At 36.5% G+C, this 18205-nt stretch overlaps 1 protein-coding gene across 1 annotated transcript in view; it reads left to right on the plus strand.

Moving 5' to 3' along the window:
- Positions 1 to 12320: 12320 nt before the first annotated feature.
- Positions 12321 to 18205, plus strand: part of LOC105270836 (uncharacterized) — a gene marked incomplete at its 5' end in the record, with an annotated part of 29814 nt that continues 23929 nt past the window's right edge. The window contains 2 exons of the mRNA XM_011312029.1: positions 12321 to 13940; positions 14091 to 14467. Coding sequence (XP_011310331.1) covers positions 12321 to 13940; positions 14091 to 14467 — 1997 coding nt within the window. The remainder of the gene's footprint in view (positions 13941 to 14090; positions 14468 to 18205) is intronic.

The raw sequence follows: 18205 nt of genomic DNA on the forward strand, positions 1-18205 counted from the left end.
AATCTGTGTACCTGCATCATTTCTTTCACAAATTTCACAATATTTTTTTCTCATTTTCACAGCGTGAAACCCAAGCACTTGATGTGATTATTCAATTGAACTGATACCAATGTCAATAGGCCAAACGGCATTGTATGTACATTTTATTCGAAAACTCGTTATTCCCTAGCCAATGTGAAATTCAAATCCGACATTTTCATGCAAGACATGTTCATGCAAGACCGTGTTGGATAAAATTGATTGATTCCTCCGATTAAAATGACTGATTATTAAATTATTAAACAACTGAAATCTCTTCTAATTTACACGCAAACTGCCTGATAAAAAATTCAATCTCTTCTGACAAATATTATGAAATATCTTGGAATCTGACAGAAGCATAATTATTTTTGTAGGAACTTTTTTATAGATCTCCGTTTGGTTTATAAAAAAGTCTCCTATTAAAAAATTCGCTATCGATCCGGATCCGGAGATATTGATCGATAATTGACGCTCAGGTCACGCTGAGTTGTTTCACTTTTTCTTTGCGATTTTCTGCCTGACTTTTGATAAATCGTAATGAAATTTTAAAAAGCTCTTTTTCTTATGGTTTCAGGTATTAATGCTAGACAATGCCGACTCAGCCCTAAAACTAATAACAGTGTGGAATTGATAGTGTGTGTTAAACAAGCCTGCAGTAATGAAATTAACAAAAAAATTTAACGCCATGTAATACATATAATAGACTATTAAAAAATGGAGGAGGACACGCGGTCGACGTGGATTGACATGGATCAGCCGTGTATTTCAGTGAGTACAATTATTCCTCAATTTTTTATTCAAATTCAATTGAGGTGACGATTTCAATTTCAACTGGGCGGGTCAAATTAAGCTTGAAAATTTTGTTCGGTGAAACGACAGGATTTGTGGGAATGCCAATTGTTTAGAATTTTTCGTATATATTTATTTCAAGGAAAATTTTTGACAATGCAGTGTCATAACAATGTCTTCAGCAGAAAAAAATAATAATTGGTGGATTACGGTGCCACTGGCAGTGGAATAAATCTTTGAAATAATTTTTATATAAATCCAGTCATTCAACCGAACGAATGAGAAATATTGCGAGCTCGTTAGAGAAATCTCAAAGATCCCTAGAACGACATCTTCCCTCGACTCGAGTTCCATAAAAATAATCTTTTTCCCAGAATCCTCTAATACTCAAGAGCAAGAAGAATAACTGCTTGCGTTCACTTGAAAGATTGTGAAAAAATAATAACCAAAATAAAAAACAAGGAATTATGGAGATGAAAAAAAAAGGGTATAGTGTAGACATTGCTTTCGCTAATTTCATTTTGTCGTGGTAGCTGTTGAAAAATTTGAGATGATCTTTTATTAACGGACGAACGGAGACAAAAAATAAAGTCATAATAAAATACAACGGAACGGTTGAAGCATCCGGTCTGTTCGTAAATGCGCGAAAGTCACGGGAAGTTTTCTGATCGTCAACATTCAAGAGTTTATGACTAAAAACCTAAGACGAATTCAATCAATCATTTAGTAATAATAATGAAAATATAGTCGTTATTATTTTTCTCATGGAAGGGAAGAGAAATCGTTTTATTTCATATCAACCCCGACCGGATGAATAATTTTTTTCATTATTTGATAAATCTTCGTGTAAATGCTTTTTTACATATTTTATTAAATATATTCAGAATATTTGAGACTCTTGGATCGCAGGTCAATGACTGAAACCGTTCCATTTTTACTGATAAAGTGCCAACTATTTTAGTTGACAGTCCATCAGTCTATTTCCGAAAATTTACGCAAAATGTCATTCGTCGGAATAATCTCAGAGGATATGGGTATAAAGGAAGAATTTCAGTCTATTCTCAAGAGATTTTCATGCAAGAAACAGCTCACTGAATGCCTTAATGGATTCAAGATAATAAGCGTGCGATTCCTATTTTTACTCAAAATTCATACTCCATCGTTATATTTCCACTGTTCTCAATTCCACATTATGTGGATGCTTTATTATAGAGAATAAATAAACGTCTTCTAAACGGATATAATTTAATTTCTCATCATGGGACTAGACACCATGAGAATTATTAGCTGAAAATGTGTCTCCTCATTTTTTCCATAACTATCAGTTTGAAATTTTTTTCCTCTTCGCGCCATCAGGAAATTCTCTTCCGTTTACATAATCTCAATGCTGTTATTGTCGGATGCATTAATCGCCCTTGGAGTTCGAATTAGGAATGATGAGTATTCTGTCGCATTTCAAGTTTATCGTTGATTCAGTCTGGTGATGTGACATTGTCAATCAAAAGGTCTTCTCTTGGTAATTTTCATCATTCGTCACTTTTACGATTATATATCGCGCATTCACATTTGCCTATTCACATTTCGTTGGAATCCATGAAAATTAAATAGACACAAATACTATCGAATTAACATTACGTAATGGTATTAGTAATTGTTAATTACGATGATTGCTGTCGCTAATATGAATTTGAATTCGTGTATTCAGTCTGAAAATGAATTCAAATGGTAAATCACTGGTTCGTAATGCGCGGAGATAAAAGTAAAAATGTACAATCTAGAGTTTCTTTCATAACACGTATGAATAGTCCAAACCGTAAATTATGCATTGCAAATAATCCTCTGGATAATCCTCGCTGTCTGAAAGGAGGAAGGGATTTTTTTTTAATTTATTTATTTGTTGTCTTACAACTCTTGCAGGCGCAAGATGCGCCTTTGGGTTTCTTTCTGTCGCATTTTATCCTGAGCTCTTCGTACATATCTCGTCACTTGGGCCATTATGCATCTTGCATAATAGCATGTGGCACGTGTCTCGGCATATAGTCAACATCACGCACAGCTGCTCTGGAGTACTTAGTATTTTAATTATTTCCGTGTATTTTCTCTGTGCACGATGTATTATTTTATTCGCCGGGAAAGGGTCGGATTTGATAGATCAAATATGAAAAGTTATATTTTACCAATCGGAAATGAAAAAAAAATGTTAACAGTATAAGGAAGGCAATGGCAATATTTAAATAATCATTTTTCAAATAGGCCAAACAGTAAAATTCTCCTCTGATTTTCTCCTAATTTTTATTCGTTTTTGTTGCCCCGAATTTAGTCAGGGGGTAATTTTTGCCGCTTTAATTAATCCCGAAAACACAAATATCAAAGGGAATCCCACCGCTATTTGTTTTAGTGACCGCAGAAAAGTGATGGAAAGGAAAATCGAGGGAAGTCGACAAGGGGTTTGTGGGAACGTACAAGGGAGGACAAAGCTTATGAACCATCACGAAAAATTGTGTAGGTGGATAATGCCCGGGGTATTCCTGGGGAATTCAACGGGGGGGGGAGGTTGCATGTATTTCTCAATGTATTTTTTTCACGGGGGGAATCCACGGCTTTTCACACCTTGACTTTCCGGATTATTGCTCCATTCCTCTTTATTTTCATCTGCAAATGCGTTTTTACCGAGAATATGTACAATTTTTGCCGTTTTAATTGCACTATCAAATAATTACCAGAAAATTAATAATTAGGGGTAGATCGCGCAAATTTAGGTTTCACGGAAAAGTCAGAAAAATTTCGGAATTCCAGGACGCGAATTGCGAAGATGTGAATTCCCTTTTTTTTTTTCAATTTCTCAACTATTGATATTGATCTTGAAATTATAATAAATAAACTATAATCTCGCGGTTTTGAAAAAATCTTAATGGAGAATAACTTGGAATTGAGTTGGGAGGAATTGGATAAGAAAATAGTTTGAATTGTTGTGAGGCAAATTTATGGTTGAGCGGTTGTAAATAATTTCAACGTAAGATATTCGATCGTTAGAAACCTGTACACTTTGAAAGCTCGAAAATCCGGTTTTGCTCAATATTTTCGTCTGATTCCAGTGATCTTGGTATTGCATTACGGATATTATATATGGCATCATTAAAAATTGTCGGACTTGTGTTATCTCATTCCCCTTTCGCGCTCAGCCACTAACGAGTGGATTAAAATGATATGAAAGAAAGAAAAGGGAAATGTCTCGATTGTATAAATTATGAATAGTAGGGAGTGACTGGGAGTCAATTAAATTTCTGATTTTTCATTCATGGGGAAGAGAGTAATTGTATTATCGGAGTTCATCGAATAATTAATTAATAACCTGTCGGAGGGCACAGATCTATGGACATTTAGGATAATTAATTCTGGCTTAATTATCTGGGACACGAGAGAGTTAATCATTTATTTCACTCGTTTTATTACATTTTTTTTTATACGCACGGCGATGTTTCTGATGATTATGGGAAACCCGAAGAAATGCTTCAGTTCAAGTTTACCCTGAGGACTGGTTTCAGCAGAAAAGGGAAACTTGAGACTACCACTGTCGTCTCTCTTTTTTTTTTTTTTAAATTTGTTACTCTGTGGTAAAATAATGTCAAATCGTAAGAATGCAGAAATCGCGAAGGCAAACACTTTAAAAATTCCAAATTTTTGCTGCATTCAAAAAATGTTTTCTTTTCACAATTCTTCCATATCTATAGAGTGATGATCAAATGAGTTAATGACAATTTAAATCAAGTCTAAGTTTTCTTTGATTTTCTTGTTAAATTTCGAATTTCAATCGCCCAAAATTCCGCTAGAATTGATTAGCCGAAAATTTTCAAAATATTTGCCGGAAATGTCATGCAAAAATGATGGACGAAGTTTTTTTCTCCGATCTTTGCTCTATGTTTTATCGTCCGTTGCACAATTCGAAGGAGTTGTTTTCGCAGACTCGGCGGCGGCGAATTTAATCTCCTGGGTGTTGCATTATTTGTTTTTACATCCCCTCCCCCTTTCTCCCCCCGATGAATCGACACGTTGTCCGAGGTATTTCAATTTTCACTCTGTGTACTCATGCTTAAATTTATTTATGGAATTTCTTTCATAAAGCAAAATGGCGCGGAGGGGGATAGCAGATGAAAGAATCTTCATTAAAAATCGACGCCGCCAACAAAAAATATATCTCACCCAAACTGAAGCATAATAATTAATAATAATAATTCTATCCCTTCATCATGTGAAAAATTTCAATCAAACCATGTCTATTATTTACTAATTAAATTCCCAAAATGCATTAAATTAATTCCGCACGGTCTATTGTTATTGAGAAAAATGATAGATTTTTTCGCTGTGATTTTTTTTTTGTCTGACTCATGACGTGCCGTATCCACTGGCAAACGAGCGATTTATTTCCACCTTTCACGAATCGAAATTGAAAAGAAAATTGCATAGTGATTGCTTTCTACTTACCCATCGGTAAAAGTAAGTGCATTGTCACTCGACAGTACTGAAAAACAAATAAATAGCCACAGCTCTGTCAATTACGCTCGATGAATTATAGAACTAGGAATCGAAATGAAAGGGAATCTCTTGGAAAGTTGTCGATTGATTTGAACGCGATCATCCGTGTCGCTCTCTCGGATTCAATATCTCTTTTGACGTAATGCCTTCGAGCTCCTCCTTGGCAAGTCGGAGATGAAAAAATGATAGAAAAATGTAAACAGGACAAAAAGAAAACAGTCTATATCTTGATTTTCTTTATTCCGGTCCTCTGTATAATCCGAGAATCTCTCGAGTCGGAAAGTTGAGTAATAATATCGAGTGCCGACTAGCATCGAGAGGGAAATAAATCGGAGAAAAATATCTCTTTTTATCAATTAAACAGTTGTCATCTCACAAAACGGATAAAATATCTCTTTTCTTAACGGTGGAAAATCGACGAGACTATTAAATTCAATTTAACTTCATGAAAATCAATGAATTTTTGAGTGTGCAAGGTATTTATTAATTTGATAGAAGAGTGAAGCGAGATTAAATGAATTTTATTTATTTTTTTTTTTATTAAAATATTATTCTCGTTGAGAATTTAATCAGTCATTTGGGGAATGTAAATAGGCAAAAAAAAAAAATACTGCCCATGTACTCTTTTATTATTATCATCTTTTGTATAATCCGGGAATCTCTCGAGTCGGAAAGTTGAGTAATAATATCGAGTGCCGTCTATAATCGAGAGTAAAACAAATCCGAGGGAAAATATCTCCCGACTTCTCAATTAAAAAGTTGCCATTCGGCAGAATAGATAAAATATTATTTCAATTCGAGAGGAAAATTGTACGAGTAGAGCTGCAATTTGGCAATGAAAAATGGAAAATATTAAACTCCATTAAAATAAATAAAACTGATCGTTGAAATGAAAAATAATTCAGTGGGTGCTAATGAAAATTCTCGCCACGCGGGGAAAAAAAGTGGAGGAAATTTGAATTGAAAAATCCGTGGGAATTTCACACAATGAAATAATTTCGTTCAATACCTCTAATTGATTATTCTTTTCGCAGATAAAATGGATTATTTTTTTTTATCAATGATAATTGTTCTGCGGTGAATTCACGTGTTTGAAAAGCGCGAGAGGTCGCGTCATTGTATTTTTGGCGTACGAATAGACAGATATAAAAACACTTGTACATGCCTGGTCGTCACTCGAAAATCCACAAAATTGGAGCACATGAACGATAATTTTCTGTATGTGGGGGAAAGGGGGAGGGATAATTGCCACCACGCAAATAGCGACTCGGCGGATGAAAATCGATACAAAGACAATAATCAGGGGTTTGAAAAATTTATGCTCGTCATGGCCGGACTCGTGTCAATACGTGAATATTTTATTTGGGGCTAATTAGAAGGTAATTCTCATGATGCCACTGGTGAGAAGGAGAGGATTAGTTAATAGTTCATTAATAGTTCAGGTGATGGATTTCTTGCGTGTCATTTTTCAAATTTTTTTTTTTTTACAAACATTTCTCCACTGATGAAATTTGAAGATGTCCCTCAAAAAATTGGTGAATTGATTACAAAAATTTATTACCAGATAATACAAATAACAATTAGCGTTTTGCAATGATTATCGAATTTTTGGTTCAAGTTTTTTTCATTTTCTTGAGAAAATCGGGGAAATTATTTGCTTTGGAAAATTCTCTGGGGTGAACTGTCTGAGACTGTCTAAGTGAAATTGATTAATTAAATTTTCGATTAATTTGACACACGTAGAATGACGTATTTGATTGTTAGCAATTAATTAACCCAATTGATTCGTTCGATTGCAATTAACCTGATTGAGCACAATGCAAATAGCTGTAGGAATGAATATAATTAATAAGACGATGGATATGAAATAGTGGATTTGTCTGATGAGGTAGCAGTTGCTTCGGCTGTCATTCCTTGATCTCCAGTGCCAATTTCGTAAATAGAAATAGTCGGTTATATATAGAGGGTAAATAAACGTTGACCTCTGACAAGTCTGACAAGCCCGACAACTCTTTCGACTCCTCTTCAAGTAGGAATTCCCTCAAAGCATTTCTCATCTCTCTCCTCTCATTGCAATTGAAATAGAATTATTCTTCTCATTTCAATTACATACATAATATTATTGATTGAAAATTAATATTTATATTGAATGTAGAAGGCAAAATTCAATATTGTAATGAAATTCGGGCAATTCAGTAGTTTTTTTTTAAAATGCATTTTCCGAGAGTTAAAAATTTTTTTGGATGTTACGGAAAATTGGAAATATTTCAAAAGAAATTTTTTCATCGCGCGGTTACAAGTATTATTTGAAAATCAGTGTGAGAATCTATTAATATTTTTCATTCCCATACAGAAATAGCGTAAACGATTATAACAAGTGTATACTGCATAATAAAGCATGCACTGGTAGCTAACGTACCAAAGTTATTAAATTCTAGTGGGTCCGGGCAGTAAAAAAAAAACCGATCAAAATGAAATTAAACAGAAATTGAATGCCAGCGCTTGAAGTTCCTAATCATAATTGGTTAATACTGAATACACCACTATCAGATCATAACAATTTTATGAGGAAAAAAAATCGAGGGGTGTGATTTTTTTTCACGAGTCGCTCCAATCGATTTTTGAAATAAATATTTTTTTAATGAATGGTGAAACTCATTGAGACGGGTAATTAATTTAGCACTGAGACTTGAGGGGGAATATTGTGGTGGCAGATTTTCAGCGATATTGAAGTGAAAGTAAATGACACTTTGATCATTATTTACTGGGCGGTCTCCGTTTTATCCACATTTATCGGTCATTTATCAGCGAGTGGCTTCGATACCAAAAGATTTCATTGGTTGAGTGCACTTGGCGGCTCTCTGATATAGCACCAGAGATCTTGACCTAGCGCTATTCAATGCCGCGGAATTTCCTCAGCCATTTTTCCGCTTTTCATCCCCCACTCGAGTCGAGAGGATAATTTGAGATTATTAAAAATGAGATGCTCCGGGAATTTCTCCGATCGTCGGAGAATTTGTTGATTGAAAATTTATATGGTGATGAATAACTGATATAATTGAGGGCGGGAGGACAATTTCGTTCTGCCTGAAATTCTACGAAAAAAAAACAAATGGAAATTTTACATTCAACTAATAATTACGACAGCCACGATGCGGTACGGATTGTTAATTTTATTACAGCTTTCTTAAATTTTTAAACTATTGTGGGAGTGCAAATTTTTTTGACTGTAAAATTGGTGGCACGTTGGAATTTCCTTTGACACCCAAAACATATCAAATCTATATTCCCTAGATTGTTTAGAGCATCAAAAAATTATGTAGATATTTTTTCCCCTAGAATTCTTGGCAGTCCGCCTACATACTTGTCTCTCAAAATAAATTCTGTTGGCAAAACGAGGGAATACGAGCCCCACTGTCCCTCATTTACGTTTTTTGAACTCGATATGTAACACTTTATATCGCGTATTCAATTGACCTGTGTGTATTTTTAATAAAATTGAAGAACTGATGAAATACCTCAGGCAGAAAAAAAGTCATCGTTCTCAGGGACTCACACCCAATAAGAAATTCATCCCTGAAATCCTTCATAATAATTTAATCACTACTTGGAGGGAACAGATATGCAATATGCATTATATAAAAATCTAATCGAGCCAATATTAATATTGCATTGATTAATAAATGAAAAATTATACAAACGACGATTCATTAATAGTGAATAGTATTGGTTATTTATTATTTATTTAAATAATTTTGTAGAAGGTACGCAATTTTAATAGAATAGATTTTTCATAAGACAAATGTCCGAGAAGGAACAATTCATTTTTTTTCAATATCTCCACCGTAAAACGAAGAGAGCATTTCAGCTTGAAAACTAATACTTTTCAGAGCAGGACATTACGCCGAGCAATTTCGCTGGGCAACAACTTTTAGTTTTCCAAGTGTCCATAACACATCTACCCCGACATAACTCCCTTTTTCCCGATTCAGTCCGAGCACAAAGACCCATCCCTCAGATTCGATTGTAGTGCGTAACACGGCATGAACAATGAATCCATAAAACAGAAAGATCCCATCAATTCCATTTCATTCGAAATCTGAAAAAAAATATATATCTGATGAAATAGGAAACAAAGTGTTTTCCTCCCCCGATGGGGGAAAAAAAAGTCCTCGCCTCCCGACGCCCAACCAAAATATCTCCAATCCTTTGAATAAACTGCAGCCGAAAAACTTTAAAAAATAAAACCAAATGTCTAGGTTGTCCCTATTTCACTTTCCAAACAACAAGCCGTCTGTTTTTACAAACGACGTGTGTCAAATTAGTGGGGCAGTGTGCACTTGAAAATAAAACAGCGAAAAAGCTCCATTTGTCAGAGTAAAACCGATTTTTATGGGACTTGGCATGGGAGGGAAAATCAATTGCTGGAGTACCGAGGAATTTCCGTGGTTTAGCTACAATTATGTGTAAAGGAATTGTCAAGATATTTATGGTTACGATGACAAAGAGATGTGGAATGTCATTATGTCCCATATTATTTATATTATCTGCTAAAATGAACATAAATTTTCGTTTCAGATAATTTGCCGTGAAAAAAATCAGCCGTTGAAAATTTATAGATTAAACATTCATAACGATCCAAAATTCATTATACATCACTCCTCCAATAATTTCATTATCCAAATCAATCAAATTACGGTAATTATCTGAGAATAATCATCAGAATTATCTCCTTAAATTTAATAAAAAAATATTTCCATTGGATTTAGTCTCTCAGGCCCCCGAGAATGGGAGAATGAATCTGCGAAATGAATGATAATTGACGCATTGAAATGATTTTCAAACAATGAGATATCCAATTTTACTGAAATGGCGCTGGAATAATTGAAGCCCTCGAGCACCTCTCTTGTACCCATAAAATTCCCATCGACACCTATAAAAATTCAGGGAAAGAATCCTTCAAAGTGTAAAACGTCAAATAAAAACTGACACTACGAATTGCACATTTTAACCTCTCACCGTTTGTTAAATCCGTATCAAAAGCCGAATAGAATTTTCAATGGGTTTTTTTTTTTTTTTTTTATACGACTCTTATACTGTTTGAAGCGCCACTCCAATATCACTATTGGAAATCCATCCGGCTTGGAATTTTAATGTATCCCCGTCTTGGTGCAATCTTCTCTTCAATGCCCTCAACCCTCTTGCCCCCTTGAGGGATCACATTGTAATGCATATGCCATAAGTCACGGATAAGTTTGGTGACACTCATACGTATCACGTTCCTTCGTTGGTACTCACTCTCGGAGGAACGAGGTCATACTCTCAACCTTAATATCCAAATGTCAATTACAATTTTCCATTTTTCCCCTTATGCATAATAACTTGAATGCAAATATTATGAAAGTTTGGCTTTGAGGCACCGGACACTTTTTATTTACCATTATTATTGGTCCATCGGTGATGGATTTTTCATGTTTTAATCAGCGCCCGCTAACAATTTGTCGATTTTATTCTGTGAATTGAGTTAGTAGTGATTATAGTAGTCATTATAACACAATCGAGATCAATTTTTCATGGGTTCAACAGCCAAAAATTTTATTTAATTTCCTTATTCCATATTCTTAGTCAGATCCTGCTCAGATGTTGATTAAATATTTTCGCCTGTACGTGCAATAGCGCTTCGTTGATTTTAATTCAATCTGACAAGGAAATGTCAATTATTTGTTGAATCTTATCTTTCGATGGCCTTTCCGGGAGGTTTTCGTGAGGCGATGGATATTTTTTCAGTAAACAAAAAATTTCTTCGAGTGTTTTCATTGGCAGAAATTTTGTGTTAAATGGAACACGATTTTCTGGAATTTAAAACATTCTCGGGTTCTTATTCCAACGCGAAGAGATTTTTTTTTCACTTGCCAGCAGTTTTTAGGGCGGGACAATTCAATAAATTCTCAAAGCACCATTTCCCCAAAGATGTGAAGACCTCAGGGTTATCTTAATGAAGGAAGTTATAAACATTTGGATATCGCGAGACACCGGAAGAATGTTGATTTGTTCGGGGTTCGGGTTGAATATGAGAGTTCGTTACGGAGAAGTGCTGATACCAGTGAACGACGAGGGTTATTTGAATTATGTATTCATGAATATTTTTTAAGGGAGAATAAAATGCCGAGGGTATTGTTGCTGTGACCTGGTGCGCTCTCGTTGAGATGGCCATTGGAAGAGTACTGTGAGCACTGCGATAACTGTAATGGACACTATTGCTGGCGTTAGAAGCCTATTCTGGGTCATTATGGTACATCAACTCCTTCAGAGAGTTTGAGAATTTCAGAGTCTTGTGATGGGGCAAAATTTTCAATACTGAAAGAAAAACATTCCAAGTTATTCCTCAAAATCTTCCCTATTTTTTCTATATCAGTTTCATTGAACTCATTATTCATTCACGGTCAAACTTTATTCAAGTATTTCACATCACATTACAATATATGTCATATTATGTTATATTATATTATATATAAATAAATATTATATAAATAAACTTTTTTTTTTCTATCCGGGACATTACAGGACTGAAATAAATCTTGTAACATAACTCGTCACGATTGAATCAATCCTCATCTCTCGGTACTAGTTACTCCAATACGAAGTTCAATTAATCATTCTCGATGAATCCCCATTCTTCATGAGTTGGTCTTTGCCTACGGACTTTCGATGTTACCAATGCCGTATAAATGAAGACAAATTGCCAGCTGTTTGTCATCACTTGAATAAATATATTGAATGCATCGTTAAGGACAAATTCTTCGATATCAAAACATTTGTCAATAATCCGAGCACTCGATAACTTTACCCCATCGATCGAGTCCCTTATCAAACTCCACCTCTACCTAATCACTCGTTATCACCAAAATTTTTAGTTTCAGAATCAATAATCCGGCTCTCGCAAAACATCAATACCAAAGTACCTGCACCTGTGATTGTATCCACTTGATAAATTTATCGGCATACCGAAGTGGCAGATAATTCAAAACTTCCACCAAAAGCCCATCAATCAGCTGAGACAAACGGAAGGAACTCTGGCAACCGTGAGATGTACATCGACAAGCTTGAAAATCGAGGAACGACAGTCGAGCCACCGGATATTACAAGATAGCAGAGGGGTGATATCGAGAAATTTTTCGAAATCAAAAAAGAAAAACCGTCAATCACCACTGGATAATAATGAGAGGCACGAGGAAACAGCATCTAATACCACCAACCGGCTAGACTTGCCGGACGTGTCAATTCCAAAAATTGACGGATCACCACAAGGCAAGCCACTGCAGGTTAAACGCAGTGACTCATTCATCAAGAAGATAATAAAAACCTCCAAAGAGAATCTGACGTTGAACTGCGAGAAGCTGATCAAGAATATTCAGCGAAGAAGTCCACGTCTAGTCAGGCGAAAGCAGCAGTCAATCGACAGCAGTGATAGCCAAAAGAGCGGTGACGAGGAGGTGGCAGTGGTACCCCAGTTAGCCCGTCGAAAGGGGCCCAAAAGACGTCCCCTGGGCCTGTCAAACCTCTTCAAATCATCAGACCACTTGTCAGCAGCAAACCCAGTCCCACAAACGCCCGATCAACTCCCCATAAATCCATCAACACTCGAAGGACCTGCAGCCCCAGGGGAGGAGTCGCCGGTCCACAGGATCAACTCGGGTTCGCCTTTCTCCAAAAGATCAAGCTCACGCAGCATCTCCGTGGAAGATGTGGACGAGCTAATTCGATCTGAGAACAACGTGCAACTGTTGGAGGAGCGAACCGACGTCTACCGAAAGCTACGTCGTAAGATCGAACAAGCGAGAAGTCTATCCGACAACGAGAGCTCGGACAATTCATCGATTAATCTTGATGCACCACCAAGAAGACGTGCCCTGAGTGCTCGAATTGTTGAATCCAGTGTCAAGACTAAAATAACGAAAAATTTGTCGGCATTGAGACGTAACAAGCTCAAACGTTCACCAACACCGGATGACTTGCGTTACATTGGGTCATTAGCTGTTGCTGATAGCAATGAGAGGTCACACGATAATGCCTCGGTGAAGGAAGCGCCGATACCCTCCGGCCACATCGACAGACCAACGTTAAATTCAATAGGTTTTGAGTCGATTAAGCCACTGGTTAATTCCACGTACAGTCAACAATGCAGAATTGCAAATTCAGTGAATACTCGTGTTTCTAATAACACGAAGGAGGGAGAAACGCTGAAAAAGCTTGGGAATTCAAGAGCGTGGCGCACTTTGGTATCGACTGAGGCGCTGTGCAATGCCACAGTGAGATATCAGTTGAGTGACAACAATCAAGTGAGACAGTGTTCTACGAGTAAAATAACTGGTATAAGAGATTTTGGGAATTTATTGTTGGATGAACATCGGGTTATTAGTGGGCTTGATTGCTTGTCCGATGAATTGGATGAGAAATCGATTGGGGATTTTGATGAGGTGTGCTGTTATCGCGAGGAGTTGATTAATGGTGAAAATAGTGAGATTGATAAGGAGAGAAGTGATAGTGGGGTATTGACTCGGATTAAAGACTTGAAGACACAACTGGGCAAGCAACAGGTGAGGTGTGCTGTGGATAAAGATTGCTTTGGTAAAACATCTGATGTTAATATGGGATTGCTCGTGAAGATGAGATTCAGGGAAAAACTGATATTTGGATTCAGTGCGTTTGCTATACTATTCACACTTCTCCTTGTCATGGATTTGCAGATGGATTTGGGGTACAGTGGTCATCATTTGGTGCCAAGTCATGGTAGAGTCAGAATGGGAGATGAGCCTGATCGTGATACTGTTTACAACAATTTTCGTCGTAAATTTCTGCAGAGGATAAATGGGAGTAGAGAGTTTACAGCTGGTGATAACTCAGTGGGGACACAGAATACGAGGGACAGTGGTGTGAGGGAGGGTAGGAGATCGGGGGATCGGGATAATTCCAAGAGTGAACAAGAGTACGATGACTTTGCGGATCTTGTGGATATGGTACTTAATGGTGATGGCATTGATGCCGAAAGTGGTGTTGTCAGGATTAGTGGCGAGGATTACACCAATAATCCGACACTTGGGGAGGTGCAGGGAGTCAGAGTCCGGTGAGTCCATGATTATGTATTGCTACAATTTATTGGCGCTGGACAAGGAAACTTGTTCATTTTTATTCATAAATATTTTGCAGTTTTATTGTTGTCTGTTTTTTTTTTTTTTTTTTTTTCAAATCTAAATGTATAACGCACATTTATGTCTTCGGCATTGAAATTTTAAGGTGTGCTAGTTCGGTGAGCTGGCTTGACTAATGCCCCGCGGTTTGTCAGGCACTTATTTTTTCGAATCCGCTTATCAACGTGTGAGGCACCATTAGAGATAGTGCATGTGGGGGTCTGGCAAAGGAATAAAAAACAATTGCACACGGGTTAATATTCCTCGTCAATTGTACTCTGGGAAAATTTTTTTATTTTAGTGAAATTAAAATATTTGAATTGCTTCATGTTCTTTTACATTGCGTCGGTTATAAAAATTAATAAAACGCTTTAATTGCTTCAAGGTTGGGAATTTAAATGAATGAAAATTTTGGGCGATTCGAGAGAATTGATTTGTTGATAATTATTTATTGAAATTGAAGGGGCGGAAATAGATGTTATGAATTTTTCACAGAGAGTCCACAGAGGAGGATTTATAGTGAAATTCACTCGGACAGAATTGCGTTAATCGAATGATTAATTCGAGGTATTATTATCGATCGATCACAAAATTGGAGAGTGATTCTGAAATATTAAAAAAAAACATCAGTGCTGTATTTTTGGAACAAACAGCCTGAGCAAGCGTGACATACGCTGAATCATTGGGCAATCTCTTTAACAGAGATAAGACATTATTCGGGTCTCAGCGATGCGCAGGATGCATTGCAATCCTCATCATTAACTGGAAAGCACGCGATGAATAACTTGAGATATCTGGTCTATTCGAAGGCTGGAGTTAAAAGCTTTCGGTTATGAATTATTAATTCTCATTCGACGTTTCAATGAGGAAAAACCTCAGTACACGGGGTGAATAATTAAAGATTTTAAATATGTATTTATTATTCCAGTGAGAACTATTTAGGTCGACAGGCCAGCAACATCAGTCACTCATTTACCATTACTCAGTACTCATGACTTATTTTTTTTTTTTTTTACATTTCAAAATTCACATTGAATTTATGTACAATTTATTCCGGAAGTATCAGTTGACATCTTGAATATTCAACGAACATGAGTTCTCTAAGTCATAAGACAACAACATACTCAGCAATTTTTTATTTCCTGATAAGCAGAAAAATTTTCCCGCAAATAGTAACTCTACAGTTATTATCATTTTTCGAAGAAGTGATAATGATTTAGCAAGAGAATTTCGTTATTTTGAGAAATATAATTTTGGTGAATTTCTTGAAAATTGGGGGGTCTGTCAAATAATCTCTCGGCAATCGCTGATATTCCGGGCATCTCATTAAATTGCTGAATCACATTGTTTTCGATTGACTGAATGTTTATGATTAATGTGCAGTAATTTGAATTTACTATTGGGAGTTTGCGTGCTACAGAGCAATGCACATGGAAACGAAATGGCCAATTTGATGCACAGTTGACTGCTGAGCTACAGGTTTCAGACACTTTTTCCATCAGAGTCTACCCGAATAATACAGCAAATTTAATCAGCACAATTTGATTTTCCTTAAATTGCAACGAATGATTTACAATCGCTATTATTCAAATGCTCCCCGAATGTTTGATGAAATTGACGCAAATCGATGGACAACAATGAATTGGCGATAAAAGGATAAGATAAGGCTTTTCTGTTTGTTCTTCTCTAACTCCGATTCGTTCAAACATTCTATTCTCATGAATTTTCTCTTCACCGAAATTTTCACCGAGATTTCCATTCAAATTTTCTGAAACAATCACTGAATTTTTCCAGGACCTTCCATCATTTCGTTTTTTATTCCAAAAGATATGACTCTGTGCGTGTTAATTATTACCAAAATTCTCTCTTAAATATTGATTGACATAGAATCATCTCATAGAATAACTCCCGCAATTGTCAAAGCGATTTGAAAATACTCATGCGACGAGTGCCTGTCCGAGTAACAAAGACCGATACTAATCACGCTAATGAGACTGTTGAGGTATGGCAATTGTCGGTAATGTCTATAGATATGATACAAACCAAGAAGGCCAGAATTTGTCGTTTGACTGGAGTAAACAGTACCAGTGAATACCGGAGAACCGGATGTTCTCGTACGTCTGGGGACTGCGTTATCCCCATTGTCTCGAAATTCTCGGACTCACCAACAATGCGGTGGATATCCTATTTCAGGGGAATAGGATGAATAGGAGTGGGTGTGTGCGGGGTGGTTTTGGGAGGGTATGATGAGCCCGCGGCAGGATCGCGGGTCACTCTTGGATACTGTGGGGGGGGGGGGTTTGAGGGGGAATGATGGAAGGGGTCACGAGGTCGAACTCCCCAACGTAATGTTTGCACGGAAATAATTCACGAGACTTGGTCGCGTCGAGGTCAGGTAAACCTGAAGCGACGGCAATGGCTCAGCTTAAACTTGTGTACCCACATAGTGCGATCTTGCTCCCGGGTTAACTATCATCATGGATCTTCTCCAAATTAATTAGTTTGTCTCTACAAACTCACCTGGAGTTACTCCAAATTGCTCGGCGGTCAAACAATTGACGGATTTGAGAAAAGTTGGCCAATTATTTACGATATCGTCATTTGCCGTAATTTTTTATGGGGATAATTAGTCATTTATTTTTGAGGTTTGAGTTGGTTGAGTATTGTTGGGCAACTTTTTGAGGTCCTTGGGGGCAGGGGCAGAATTATTTGGCTCTTGGCACTCGGTGGTGGCTATTTTCAGTTGGACGTGGGGAAAAGGAGGTTTTAGAAACTCCACGGTATTCGATTTTGATGAAGATCTTTATTTGACTTTTTTTTATTTTGAAGAAGACGAATTCGATTTCAAGGGAAAACATATAATTGAATGATTAATTTGTTGTGTCATAATTATTAGGTATAAATGGATGAAAATTATTTTATTATATAAACGAAGTGTGAGAAACCTTGGAACGTTAACTCCCGACAGTTTTGAAATTCTTGATTTTTTAAATAACCACAAGGCTGATGATTTTGAGAGATATTTTTAGACATATTAAAGAAGAGGGATTTTTTTTTTTCGGGGATTTAGTGATCGGGATGGGATTTTAGAGCAGATGATAGTTATGCAAGTCTCCAGCGTGGACTGACTGATGAATATTGATAATTCGGTAATCCATTGGTCTCTCAACTATTCACGAGCCTATGAAATTGATAAATCCCACGAGAGGTGAGCTAATACGCGAGGGTTCGATAATCGGCTCTGAAGAATAATCGCGGGATTGATGAGAGAAAGAATTTCATTAAAATTCCTATAACATCCAATAATAATAATAATTCCTATAACTCCAAAATACGTTCCTTCATTTCAAATTGTCATCAATTATCTGCAATCAATTCGGCAATTTTTCGGCAATAAAAAAAACCACTCGCGCATTATTTTCATCTCCAGAAAACTCGAGTCATTAACATTGATCCATTAAAAAACAAGAAAAATTTGTTTATCAAGAATTTTCGAGTGGAAGGGGAATTTATTTAGGGCATTGCCCGAAATAAAGGACTTATTTAATTTTTGATTTGGAGAGTTTGGATGACATAAAGTTGTTGCTAGCTTTCCATGGTTCTTGCGACACACATCAGTGGTATTTTTCACGCCGGCCAACCCGTTCGCCAACTCGTCGTCTCTAAACTCGAAG

Source organism: Fopius arisanus, unplaced genomic scaffold (genome assembly GCF_000806365.1).
Source record: "Fopius arisanus strain USDA-PBARC FA_bdor unplaced genomic scaffold, ASM80636v1 scaffold00095, whole genome shotgun sequence".
In the NCBI taxonomy this organism is placed as follows: domain Eukaryota; kingdom Metazoa; phylum Arthropoda; class Insecta; order Hymenoptera; family Braconidae; genus Fopius; species Fopius arisanus.